This window comes from Mercenaria mercenaria, chromosome 15 (genome assembly GCF_021730395.1).
Source record: "Mercenaria mercenaria strain notata chromosome 15, MADL_Memer_1, whole genome shotgun sequence".
NCBI lineage: Eukaryota > Metazoa > Mollusca > Bivalvia > Venerida > Veneridae > Mercenaria > Mercenaria mercenaria.
The window spans coordinates 59575148-59589277 of record NC_069375.1 but is presented as its reverse complement, the minus strand read 5'-3'; the positions used below and the strand labels follow the sequence as shown (position 1 = coordinate 59589277).

The following is a 14130-nucleotide window of genomic DNA, read 5'->3' as shown; positions in this document are numbered from 1 at the left end:
TGGTACATTTTTCAGAGTGTGGTGCGGCTAGGTTGTATAAACACAGCATTTTGGCGCAATACCACAGAGTAATGACAGACTGGAAAAGTTAAATTAAGAAATTATTTAAGCATTGTTTCTAACGGAACACTTAAGACATGGGACGATTTATATAGCTATACGAGATCCCCTCCACCTCATGCCCCGCCCCCTCCCTCCCCACCAAAATCCTTCCGGAAAAGCGGCTTAATCAGGAGTTAATGATGTCGCCCGGAGTTTAGATTCCATACAGACAAGATAGCTATTAGTCTCAGATTAAGTTGAGACAGGAAGAGACAATGTTACATTAGGAACAATAGCTGTCAGGCTGGACAGAGAAAAAAAGCAACCGTGCTTGAACCAATGAAGACGAACATAAATAGAATCGTAGTAAAGTCTGAAACAAATTTTATGATACCGTTATATAACTTGCTGACGTTATAACAATCGCTGGCCAACTATACTGAGCATTTAGTTTAATCTATTTGTAATTATTTTGTTGGGTTTTATATCAAACGGACACATCCTAGGCCGCCCAGTGAGCTTACAGATTTACATGGAAGAGAAAGACACACTGTGAACGTGCCCCTCTACATATTATTTCAGGTAAGGCAGGGTACCTGGGTAGAGGCACTAACGTCCTGTAGCCAAGCTGGATGAATTCTGTCTAACTTAAGCGCCAACATCAATAAGGAGAGAGTACGTTTGTATTTAGTCGTTGACAACAACGTTTAAAATTTAAACATCTGGTTCATTCGGATGTGATGGTTAGTTTATTAATGTTATCATTTTCACATAATTAACTTTACTCTATCGCTTCATTCAGACACCCTTTATTTCAAATCAAAATTGAAGGATGATGTTCAAAATGGATTTCTATTTATTTACGCTGAAAAACAAAGCAAAAGAGATATTATGGACCATGAAAAACGTGTATTATAATTATAACACAATAGTCTTCATGAAAGCATATTTTTTATTGTTTAGTTGATGTTTTCTCAGTGCTCAATTTATTCATATTTTGTTCCGTGTCTATAACCGTTAGAAGTTTGAGTGATATTTAGAGAAACGCCGATAAAATCTAGTGCTTATTATTAACCCTAAAAATATTTACAATGCGATGAAGTTAAATTTCATTCTGTAGTCCTGGAACGTATTGTTTATAAAATATTAATAAGGGTGGAGGCTGTAGCATCTGGATTTAAAATATTTATAACGAACAAAAAAAGTATGTGTCTACAGCAGTCTGGAAAGAAGAAATTAATTTGAATTATAAATAAAAATCTTTGTGTATTTCATACATTATGCAACAACTGGTCACAAACCCTACCTGTTTGTACTTTATCAATTATATTTCAAGTATGGATCTTCTATTAACAAGAACTAAACAAGCGAGCTTTAACTTTAAATTGTTCCATCCGAACTTGGTTCTTTATATGTCTTTGAAAAAGAAATTATCTTTTATACATAAAATGAGAGTCTATGTCGAGAACACCTTTTTGATGTTATAACATAATGCCAACTTGTTCGCCAATGGTCTTATCTTTTATTTGCTTCATCTGGAAACCATCCACTAGCCCTAAATACAGTTACAGGTGTGGCATTTCGAAGAAATTCGACAGAGTTTGAAATCGCACCCAGTCTGTGAAGAAAAATAAATATGTGTACTATAATGTTCTGTATTCATATTTTTAACAATGTATGTTGCAAAGACGGATGAAGAAGTTAACCACCAGACAACTTATACAGTGCGTAAAACAATCGGCTATTCGTTTCTAAAATTCAATACTTGTAAACTACGGTCAGATAGTATCAAACCATATGTTCTTGAGAAGCACTTGGCACTGAAATATTCGGCATGCAAGTCTTTCTTAACAGTATGTCTCTTTATTATGAATTTATGAAAGACATTTCAAGCAAATGCAGATTTCATTTCATGTATAATGGGTAATGCGTGTATATCAACCCACTATCATCTTTATTTTTGTTAAAAGATATGTTTAATGGTTATAACATGGAGATATGCATTGTACAAATTAAAGTTGTTTATGCCATGGAGATAAAAAAAAAATCGGTGGCACCCCTTATTTAGCGTTTCTGTATTCCATTTATGTAACACCTACATAAGGTCTTAATTCGCAGACGAGTTTTCCTTAATTAGCATCTCCTTACAAAGAATGCTATTTTGTGCACTTAGTCCATTGCAAACACATTTGTAGAGTTTCAGTGGCAGATAGAAAGATGATAGCATAAGAAATTATAATTGTGTTGCTCGAACACAATCACGGAAGTACCCTTCCAAGCAACCATAAAACAGAAGCGTTGTTTTGTTTTTCTATGTGAGCTTTTATTGTTGTCTAGATGCCGATATATCTCTCGGTATTTCCTTAATTTTCAACATATAAATCACAGAGCTACATTCAAAGGGGTAATATCTTAAAAAATGCATGGCTATTATACTGCTAATGGCAGTGTCCGATTGTCTGTTTCGATACACTTGAAAAGACTTAATCTAAATCTTATGCCCCCGAAGAATAAATATATCAAAAAGACTTAGATTTAATAGTAGTCTTTAATCTCTTTAAATAATGTATCAGGGTATTAAAATAAATGAAATATCTCTAAGATACCAGGCATCTGCAAATTCATTGTATCCCAGTTTTTATTTCTCTCTCTTACTTCTGCAAAACTTCGAATTCCCGCCATTTTTCACAATCTGGGAAGCTGTTAATCACCTGTTATTACTATCAAAGTGGATACAATAAGCAAGCATGTAATAAAAAGTGGCTGGTATACCTGGTATGTGATTGCCAGGAGCATTTTGATTCTAGGGAGGTTTCATGCAAACAAAAGTTTGTTTCTGCCAGCAGACGAAGATTAAATACTGAATGTTTTTATTATACACAAACATGCTTCGGTTAAACAGTACAGCCTCTGCCGCAGACTGTCTGGTATCAGTGAACAAATCAATTATCATTATTTAACGCCTCCAATAGAAAATATAATATCAATACCTTTCAAGTTTTTCTTGATCTTTAGCTTAACCCTGATCAATTTTATGGTCGCTTTTTGGCGTGAACACTCCACTCGTCACACTAAAAGTGTAGGTACAAATATTGTACAGTTTAATCCGTTTTTAAGACCGCTTCAAAAAGTGAAAGCGAGAGAGGACTCACTACGTACTAAAAAGTCCTTACCTTTTTCATCTTCAACCATCGATCTGAAAACAGAGGCACATTGTTCCAGTGAACACACATTTCATTTCTAAGTTGCTCATTGTAGTGTATTTTAATATACGAACAAATACTATATGCAAAAGATTAGTTCTTTTTTACACTCCAAAACATGATATTTTAAATATAGATTTGGATTGTAAATAAAAGTTATGATAACACTGGTAGAAAACATAATGTCTGCTTGAAGTGTTTGCTGTGGTACTAGTATTTATTCGTTTCATTGTTTTAATGTCATTATCTGTAAATTAGAGCAATTTGATTGGTTACATCGAGTCGTTCACACATTGATGAACCTCTTTTTTATCATTTTTGTAGTTGTATGTGTATTTCAGAGCTCCATCGTGCCGATTCAGCAGCATTATACTATTAGTTATATCATTTTCCGTACGGTAACCATGGTATCCGCTAAGATTTGACAAAAGTGTTCTTTTTTATTTTTATACGAAATTACAAAATTGGTGCGGAAAAAGCTAACTTGGAACCTAAAGGATTACATTATTATTATTTGGTGTTCTTGCATGTGTTAACGCAGTCTTTTATTCAATGTATGCGTTATTTGGCAGGAATAACACGTGTATTAACATGCGAAAAAAGTAACCGTATAAACAAATAATTTAAAACCAGAACACTTGGAATGAAGATAATTTACCAACCATCTGTACAGCTTAATTTTGAACAATTTCAAATTACCTTTCAGCCGTATGTTATTCAAATAATTCCTGTGTCATTTTGAAATGACAGCAATGCAAACAAATGCAGATTCAAACTTGCTTTCATTTTTACGTAGATATCATTTAGTACTTTGTTTCATATTTGTTTGTTTTGGGTTTTACACCGTTTTCCAACAGTACTTCAGTTATGTAACGGCAAGCAGTTAACCTAACCAGTGTTCCTGCATTCTATACCAGTACAAACCTGTTCTCAGCAAGTAACTGCCCACTTCCCCACATGAATCAGATGTTGAGGACGATCAATTTCAGAAACAATGTCTTTTATCAAAGCATACTCCCCACCCAGCCCCGCCCGAGAATCGAACTCACGAACCTGTGATCCGTACATCGGCGCTCTCCCTATTGAGCTAAGCGGACGGGTTTAGTATTGTGTTTGCTATGATAGAAGTGTACGAATACAAACAATGTTTCTTTTTTTTTTGTTGTTGTTGAAGGGACGTCTTGCAACGACTTGCGCCATTCAATCATCTAGATTTAAGTGTTTGAGTTAGATGCTATGTTGTTAGCGCTCCTGAGAGAATATACTTTATCTATGTTTGTGCACCTGATAACAGTTGCTGAGAGGAAAAAGTTCGAAACTATACCTGTCTAACTTGATGTAATTACTCCTCATGCTGATGTGTTACGTATTGCCAGCACACATGGTTACATTGAGTTGTCGTTTTTTGCAATCTGAATGATTGCAGTGGAAATATTCTATGAATTCTATATTTACCATACACTAATGTTCTTCTCCCATAACGATTTCTTTGAAGTAATGCCTACTTAAACATTTGATTATTCAGGTATAACATCCTTTTTGTATTAGTTAAAGGGTATTCAGTATTGTATGCCAATATCCTAGGAAATTGAGACCACTAATGGCATTCTCTGTTAATGCACGGATGTTAGTATTAAAGTGATCCTTAGAACCAAACTTGAAGATTATAGAAGTATTTCGCCTTCTGTGGTTCCTGATAAAGTCAAGCAAATAACTGAATGCATTCACAAATACATTTTGTCACTGTTCATTCATGTTATTTCTTGAGTTTCATATGTGTTATCAGACGTAACTGGTTAGTCAGAAACACCAGGTCCTGTGTTCAAGAACTAAATTAACTTACGTTTAACACACCATCAACATGACAGTATGCTTTACTGTTCTGTATCAATTTAATGATATTATCAAACGTTGTATAATGCTCGAAAGAGTTATTATATTCAGCTGTTTATTCATCTTAATAGCTGATCCGATATTTAACATAGTGAGCATTTTTCCAGCAAAGTAAATTGGAAACATTTCCAATAATAAAAAAAAGTTTTTGTCAGTCCCTATCATTATATGAGTCTCCAATTAATATTCTCGCAAACCTTTTCATCAAGATATGTTTCTTTCAAATCTTTTAAAAGCAATCGCAAAGTATATAGTTATGAATAAAGATCGGCATCAACAACACAGGTTTTATTCATATTTTACATTTAGGAAAATAGACCCTATCCTAATACAAGCTCATTGAATATCCTTGCCAAAAACATTTTTCGACAACAAAAGCGACTGGTTTGAAGCAATATCTATTATTGCTATGTTCTAATCACTATTTGTGATAGGTGATGTCAACTGTTTAAAAGTTATAGGATTATTTTCCTTTGCAAATAAAACATGAAAACTTAAAGATAATACATAAAAAGTGTATGCACCCAAGTTGTCTTAGTTTAACAAACAAATTAACAGACTTAAATTGTTAAAATGTTTTACCGCGAGTGTTTTTGCCGTCACAATGTAAATGAATACACAAATTAAAGGCACTGACCTCGAGATCTTACGACAACAGTAAAAATAGATATCAGAAAATTATTGCTATACTTTTTGAAGGCCTTGAAACTTAATTACTGATATTTTATAAATTATGGAAACACATAAGAATTAGTGATGTATTCCTCCGTAGTGTAATGGTCAAGACCACAGGAAAATGTTTATTGCCACGTCGACCAAGGTTCGATTCCCGAATCGGGCATGTTATAATTTTTTCTTAATCTGCCAGTTTTGTCAATGTTCAAAATATGACCAAACTTCAATTTCAAAGAAAGATCATTTTAGTCAAAATCTGGAGGTCAGTGCTTTAAGGATATCTGTTTTAATTATTCAAAAACTACTTTTACACTGTAAACACAACCTTCACAATTATACATGATTATATTAAGTGCTTTCAATGTTTAAGCTGTAACGTCTAGTTTCGGTCAGTTCCGTCAATAATGTAACACAAATAAAAGTATTTTATGATACAATGCACTTTTTTCTTGGGTAATTTTGTATATCATAATTAAAATTCTAGTTTTCATTTTGCAGAGAAGACTTACAAATAATGCTAACTGCAGTATAGTTGTCTGCATTTTTTAGAACCTTATTGCCAGAACATTACTTTAAAGCCATGAGCTGCTAACTTGTATATTCTATTTGAACAATCTTAATTTCCAAAGAAAAGACCAATGTTTTCGCTTATCAAGTTTAGAACTGAGGAAATACCGCAGTTTATAAGAACATCACACGTTCTGAAAGCAAACAAGTGGTAATTACTGATGATTGTTTGACAAAACAGTTAACACTGTTTTTTATAATTACTCCAGCAAATAAGATCAAAGGAAGCAAAGCCCTATGCGATCATCATAACATGTGCATCTCAAACTATACTTAAATTTTGAGATAAATAATTTAGGCAGTAAAACGACATTTCAGTCTCAAACATACGTCAGCTTGTTATTGGATCATACTGATTATACATATTATATCCAGAAGGCAGTCTTTGATGTTTTAAGCTGGACGACATCTATTAGATATAGGTATTTTTGCTCGGGGTAATTAAGAGATTGTCAAAAAATGTACGGAAATATCAAACAGTTTTTTATGAGCTTTGAATGAATAACTAGAATCTTGATTCCGAAAATATAAAATGTTTCATGATTATCTTACTTGTTCTTTAGTTAACTCCGACACTGTATCTTAATAGGACGGTATTTATAAACTTCACAAGAGTCTGGGTCATTGCGATAATCCAATGTATATTTACAAATGGTATCTGTACGAAATAATGACCTGGTTTTTTTTAGAAAACCCACATGTTTTCTATTATGTACTCTCAGTTACATTTAGAAGTAGTGATATACTTTTGATTGTGTCAGACCCTGTGACAGCTCTGAAAGCCCTCTGGTACTAAGCTTTTTATCATTTGTTTTTGGCCTTCATCGGGGGTATACTAAGTGTTCAAATTAAAAGAGCGAGAAAACAAAACGATCATGGATGCATTTTTGGTAAGTAGTTATAAATCATATTAAGCGCAAACATCTAGGACGTAAATATACGGGTCCCGAAATGTGATCAGTAAGCACTATTTTCTATGTATGTACGTTAATAAGTATTATGAAAAGTCACTATTTTGACATTATACTAAATGTGAAACTACTCATCAGTTCGACGTAACTTGTAAAAGGCATAGAGCCGATGGAAAGTGCATGTTTTAAGATAACATGTCATTAGTATTGCGATAAATTAAAAGTCAACAGTATATATTAGCCCGGATCAAATTTCATCGGAGAAAACTGACAACTGAAAGAGGTTGAAAGTTGACAAGAGGCAAATTTTTATTTCGTAAAGAAGATAGGTGCTTGGTTAGCTGGGACCATCGTAGCGTTAATTGCAAGCTAATTGTGGTCAAAGAAAAGTACTTTTCTACATACATAGGTAAATAATTTTGCATAATAAGTTAGTGTTTTGACATGTTTAATGCAATGCTGTTGATCAGTTCAAGGTAAGCTTTCAAAAGGCTTGGTGTTTCTTGTGGAAAATGCATGTTCCAAGATATAATATGACACTATAGGTTTTAACTAATTTCATCGGAGAAAATTGGCTTCTGGAAGAGGTGGGATGTGGGCAGGCAGCAAATTTGTTATATCGTTAAAACGATAGGTGTTGGGTTATCTGTGAACATCTCAGCGTTAATTGTAAGCTAACTATGATCAAAGAAAAGTATTTTCTTACATACAAAGGTAAAAAAGTTTGCAGAAGAAAACTGACCGTTTCGACACCATGTTTATTGTAATGCTGTTGATCCGTTCAATGTAACGTTGTAAAATGCGTAGCGTTTTTGAAAAGTGCATATTCCAAGAAATATACAAGCACGGATACAATTTTACCGTTGGAGACCCACTCTTTTATACATCGTTAAGTAAGTAGGTGCTTGATCATCAGGGACCATCATAGTTTTGATTGTCAGCTAAAGATCCGTGTCCCGTTTAGTGATAAAATACTTCTTCTCACATGTACGTCATGGAAGCATATTTCTCAAATGTTTAATTGATTTTTTCTTGGTGCTACATGTATTTATATTTTGTTCTGTGTCTATAACCTTTGGACGTTTGAGTAATATTTAGAGATACACCGATAAAATCTAATGTTTATAGTTCACCATGATGATATTGCAATAAATTTATAATTTTATTCTGTAGTTCTGAAACATTTTGTTCATAAAAGACCAATAAGGAGGGAGGTTGTAAATATTTTGGAGTAAAAATGTTTAGTATAAATTAGTTTAAAGTAGTCTATAGAGAAGAATATTTATTTGATTGATACAACAAACATTGTGTATTTCATTCATTTTGCAATAACTGGTCACAAACCCTACCTATGAGTATTTTATCAATTATAGTTCATACATTGTATATGGATTTTCTAAAAGAAGAACAAGCACAGATGCCCAACACAAATAAAATTACAAACTAAGAACACAGCCATCCATACAACACTAGACACGTAAGTATGGGTATTTGTCAAGGAATATTCAAGGAATTCACGTACACATGTAGGAGTTAACATAAACGAATGCAATGATAATGAGATAGAAGGAACAGTCATGAAATACACAAAGAAGGAGTAACAGCAAAAAAGTCAGTAGATCTAAGTTATATCTCGGCGCTACTATATTAAACATAATTATCAATAATAAGCATTTAAAGCAAACTTACTGTTTCCTTAATGAGAATCTTATGAAACTTTGCAAGTGCATTTTTATTGAAATCTTAATCGTTGGGATTCGGTTCTGAAATTTCCAACCAAATCGTCCGATAAGTATCTATTCATTCAGCTGCTCGATGGCTAAATTTTGAAATATTGCTTACAATAAAATGCCTCTCTGTGCCTTCAATAAAGTTACTTATATGTGCTGTTAAGTGGAAAAGAGCATTTAGAAAAGCAGAAATATCCTCAAACAAGTCTCGCATTTCTCCAGGAAAATTACCGTCCAGCCACTTTAAGGAAATGCCGTACATTAAATTTGCTGTCAATCTTTTGGTAAATCTTGAGAAAACAGATTTCACTAAGAATAAAAAAGCAAATTCATGTAATAAGTAATACTTATAATAAATGTATATATATATATTTTACTTTTGATAACGTAAACAAATTCAGAGCCGTACATGTCAATATATTTAGAATGATATTCTAGCGAGGTCTACTTTGCACTTGTTTCATCCGAACTTGATTCTTCATTTCTTTTAAACATCTTGTCGAAGAAATTATCTATTAGACATGCAATGTCCAATGGGAGGGGCCTCCGTTACCGAGTGGTTAAGGTCGCTTACTTCAAATCACTTGCCCCTCAGCGAGCTGAGTTTGAGCCTCACTCGGGGCGTTGAACTCTTTATGTGAGGAAGCCATCCAGCTGGCTTACGGAAGGTCGGGGGTTCTACACAGGTGCCTTCTTGTGATGTTATAAAGCACGGAAGGGCACCTGGGGTCTTCCTCTTTCATCAAAGCTGGAAAGTTGCCATATGACCTTTAATTTTATCGATGCGACTTTAAACGCAACAAAAAATGCACGCCATTGGCATTTTCTTTTATTTGCTTCATATTTAAACCATCCGCTCCGCTAGCCCTACATACAGTTACAGTTGTCCCACCTCAAAGAAATTCAACAGATTTTGAAATCGCACTCAGTCTGCGAAAGAAAACAACGACTATATTGGTCTGTATCCATATTTTAAACAATGTATGTTGAAAGATGAAGGGAGAAGCTAACCACCAACAACTTTTACAGTGGATAAAAAATTTGGCGATTCGGTTCTGATGTTCGATACTAATAAACTATGGTCAGAAATTAGAATTAAATGAAAAAGAACAGTTTCAAAAGTAGCACGTTCAATCCGTTAAATAAGTTTGCAAAATATTTCAAGAAGTGGTGAAAATAATTTATGAAATAATACCATTCATATCCACACTTTTAACACACAATATCAAATGTCTTTTAATGAAATACGTTTTCATCTCTTACCTTTATATGTACGAAATGTCTTCCTTGTGAATGACATTTTCATTCACAACACTTAAACAGTCTTAAATATGTATCTGTCTTGTAAATAATCCAATACAGCTTTCAAAGTAAAAAACATTTTAAAGAAAATATCACTGCGAATCATGTACAACAATTTTGTACTAGGTACATACCTTAGTAAATTACACCGTGAGTCGTAATTACTCAATAGCTCACAAAAGTGTTTGAATTGTATTTTAAAACAATAACGACTGTAACATTTGTTCAAATAAATATATTATGAAAAATTAGCGATAAATTTTTAAAATGTGACAAGATATATCAAACTTTCATGGCAGCTCGGAAATAAAGATTTGTAACAAACTATACGTCTAAACTGCAAACTGCTGCTGATACACGACTACCAAAATCATTTGATCATCCGAAACTGCGTTTGATTGTAATTGAACGCTTATATGCATGTAACACGTACATAATTATGTTCAAATTAGAACAGGCTAGATTTTAGACTAATTTAAATTTTCACATCCAAGGTCTAGCGCGGAAGCAGTTCAAACTTTCATCTGTACATTGATATCTAGAAGTCGGTAACAAATTAAAATCAAACATACTTAAAATTGCACTTTTGTGGCACATTATCTAAATAGAAAAAAAAAAGAAACCAGAAAGAAACCAAGTTATTACATATTCTAAGAAGTTTATAGTAAAATATATTAAAATATCAATTATTTATACGTAAACTTTAATCAGTGTGTAAACTTACGTATGAAATGTACAAATTTAGTTCTAATCTTTCTAATTTTACAGCAAATAATTATGGTATATTAGATATTATAATTACCAAAACCGTTGATTAATATAATAAATATTATTACAAAAACAAAAAAGAAAAAAGAAATTAAAACAATAACAGGACATTAACGATTTTTAAATGATGATTTTCACATTTAATATTTCTTTTAAATTGGTAAATACCTATATTATCTGCTAATTCGTCGTAACCAGTCTTTTCCTCTTCCCTCCAACTTCCAATAAACGCCTGAATTCCTGCCATATTTCTCAGTCTATGCACTTGTTAATATCATTTAGGTCTGAGATATGACTCCACAAATGAGCAGTGCGCTCTTGCTGTCACCTTAAATGCAAGAAGCGCACGGCTGTATCGTATACTAAATACGTAATAGTGACTTCATGCAGACAAATATTGAATATTGACAGCCTCACTGCTATATATACATCTTTGGCTGCAATCAAATTATGTGCAGGCAGTAGTGAAATATTCTAACAGGACAAGTCATTTTGAATAAGAAAAAGAAATTTTCTTATTCATTTTCTTATATTAAGATCATTTTCCTATTTCAAGCTTCGAAACTAGTTGACAAAGCATTCACAGGTTATTGGTTGTCAGTGCAGTGAGAATTATAAGGCCTCTTGTCTAAAGCAAACTTAACAGATCAGCCGTAAATTACGTTTTAATGTACTGCTCAGTCAGTGACAAAAGGTTTTGCACACCCTACTTGATATTGTATTGGTATAAAGTGATCTGTTTACTTATATTTCTAACTGTAACTCGGATAATCTTGTTAACAGATAAAAGGTAAGGGGCAGATTCCCCGAAAGCACAAAGCTCCCCAAAACACAGCCTTAGAGCCATTCATCGGAAAGTAGGCCCACAACAAAAAGAATCTGTAACGGAAAAATATAGCAGACGGGTTTTTTCAAAACTCGAGACCTTGTTTTCAAAATATGTCACAATAAAATAATTGTTCTTCACTTACTTTTGCAATTTTCAACTTAATTGTTTCGATTCTTTTTGCTTAAAATTTTGCAATATTAACGATCTATAATTAGAAAACAAAATTCTTAAACTAAAACCATTTATCCATTTCTAGCCTCGACACTTGCTGACCAGGCGTTCACAGGTAATATTGGCCTGTACATTTTTGTAAGAATTATATATACCTCGTATATAAAGCAAAATCTAACAGGTCAGGCATGTCTGTTGTTTGCTTGTCTTGCTTTGTTTGATTTCTTTTGTAATTTTACTCCGTAAAAATGTGTTTCTCCCTCCGTGAAAAAAGAATGTGCACAACATACTTGATATTGTATCGGTATTTAGTGATGCGTATCCATTTGCTTATTTTTCAGGCTGTAACCCAGACTGTTTGACTAATTCACGACCGGGTTTTAAACATAGGACAAAACAGAATGATAATATTTTACTTGCTTTGCAAATTTCCCCTTTTTATTCTTAATTTTTTCTTGTGCATTTGCTTAAAATGTTGTGTTATCAACTACCTACAAGAAGTAACAAGTCATTACAATATATTTTTTTTAAAGAAAAATAATCATTCTAATGAAATTTCCCTTAAAATGTAAGAAAGGGTGTAAAATAATTAGATAACAGAAAATCTCTTGACCAAATAGTAAGAGGCTCATTAAGTTTGTTCTTAAAATAAATGTAGTACTTTTAGACTTCACATACGGGTTCTGAAGTTATGTTATTGAACTTGTATGGCTAAAATATGTGGAAACTGTAATGTTTTGAATTTTGACAAGCCTTAATGAAATAAATGAAGAATAAAATCATACAAATACGCGTACTCGTACAAGCATGACTCACATTATTTCTAATTACCAAGGATAACACATAATTATTTCTTTTTAGTCAAACGTTTACATTAGATGTTTCGTCCTCCTAAATACCTGACGTTTTATTACCTTACTGCAATTACTCAACAACCGCAAACATCATCATCTGGTATATTTAGAAATGATTGTTCGAAGGAAGTATATATCTGGTTCATAGAAGAGGATTTCTTTTTAATTAATGCCTCCCCAGAATACAAGCTGGGTAATGCTTGTATATTAAATCCTCTATCATCTTTAGCTGTATACTTATTGTTTAATAGCAATTAGCATGTGCAGTACAGAAATTAAAATGTTTAAGCAGATGAGTATCGGCAGCACACCTGATTTAGTGTTTTTGTTTTCCATTCATTTTACACCTACATAAGACCTTAATTCGCAGACTTGTTTCCCTTAAATAGCATCTCCTTCAAACAATATTGATATTTTGCGCTCTTTAGTTTATTATTAACGTATTTGTAAAGTATTTGTAAAGTTTCAGTCACAGACGTGAAGATAGCATAAATTCCTATCCTATCTCCTCTTGTGTTTTTATCAATATCATTCACGGAAGTATCCGGTTCAGCAACCATTTAACAGAAGGATTGTTTTGCTTTTCTGAACGTAACGCCTTTATTGTTGTCTATATCGCTCAGTATTTCCTTAATTATCAACATATAAATCACACTAATTGGCCTTTTCTGTAAAGAATAACAATTTCAGATAGTCAGCTACACTCTAGGAGAAGTATCTTAAAAAATGCTTGGCAATTATACTGCTATTGGTAGTTTTGTTTTACATGTTTCGTAAAAGTTGAAAAGGCCAATTCTGAATCTAATGCCCCCGAAGAAATAAATATACCAAGACGACTTCACGTTTTTTTTTGTGAAAACAGTCTAGGAAAAAATAAATATATAAGTTTTAGTGTCAACTTTAGTTTATTTCAAGTATATCAATATCAGTTACTTAAGCATTTTCTGAGACTCATTTTCTGATGCAGTTAACTAAATTATGATCATAAAAAAATGAAATTAATCGCTTAGAATAAGCAATACACATGTTAAATGTTGCTTTAAATAAGTAAACATGTGCATGGCCAACATTATGAATGTAATGGGAATATAAAATCATATTTAACAATGAGATTTCAACATACTTTGACATGAATCATTATTTCTCAGTTTGTCCCATATATAGTTATATTTAAAGAGTATGATC

General features: G+C 32.8%; 1 protein-coding gene and 1 long non-coding RNA gene across 2 annotated transcripts in view; both read right to left on the bottom strand.

The window, feature by feature from the left end:
- Window positions 1-11377, bottom strand: part of LOC123555844 (fatty acid-binding protein, liver-like) — a 62507-nt gene extending 51130 nt beyond the window's left edge. The window contains exon 1 of the mRNA XM_045346451.2: window positions 11260-11377. Within this exon, the coding sequence (XP_045202386.1) occupies window positions 11260-11338 (79 nt within the window). The 5' untranslated portion in view covers window positions 11339-11377. The remainder of the gene's footprint in view (window positions 1-11259) is intronic.
- On the bottom strand, window positions 1336-3418 carry LOC128549101 (uncharacterized). The gene is made up of 2 exons (XR_008367472.1): window positions 3216-3418; window positions 1336-1660 (listed from the first exon to the last, which is right to left on the bottom strand). It is a non-coding gene; the product is annotated as an uncharacterized LOC128549101 (long non-coding RNA).
- Window positions 11378-14130: the final 2753 nt, after the last annotated feature.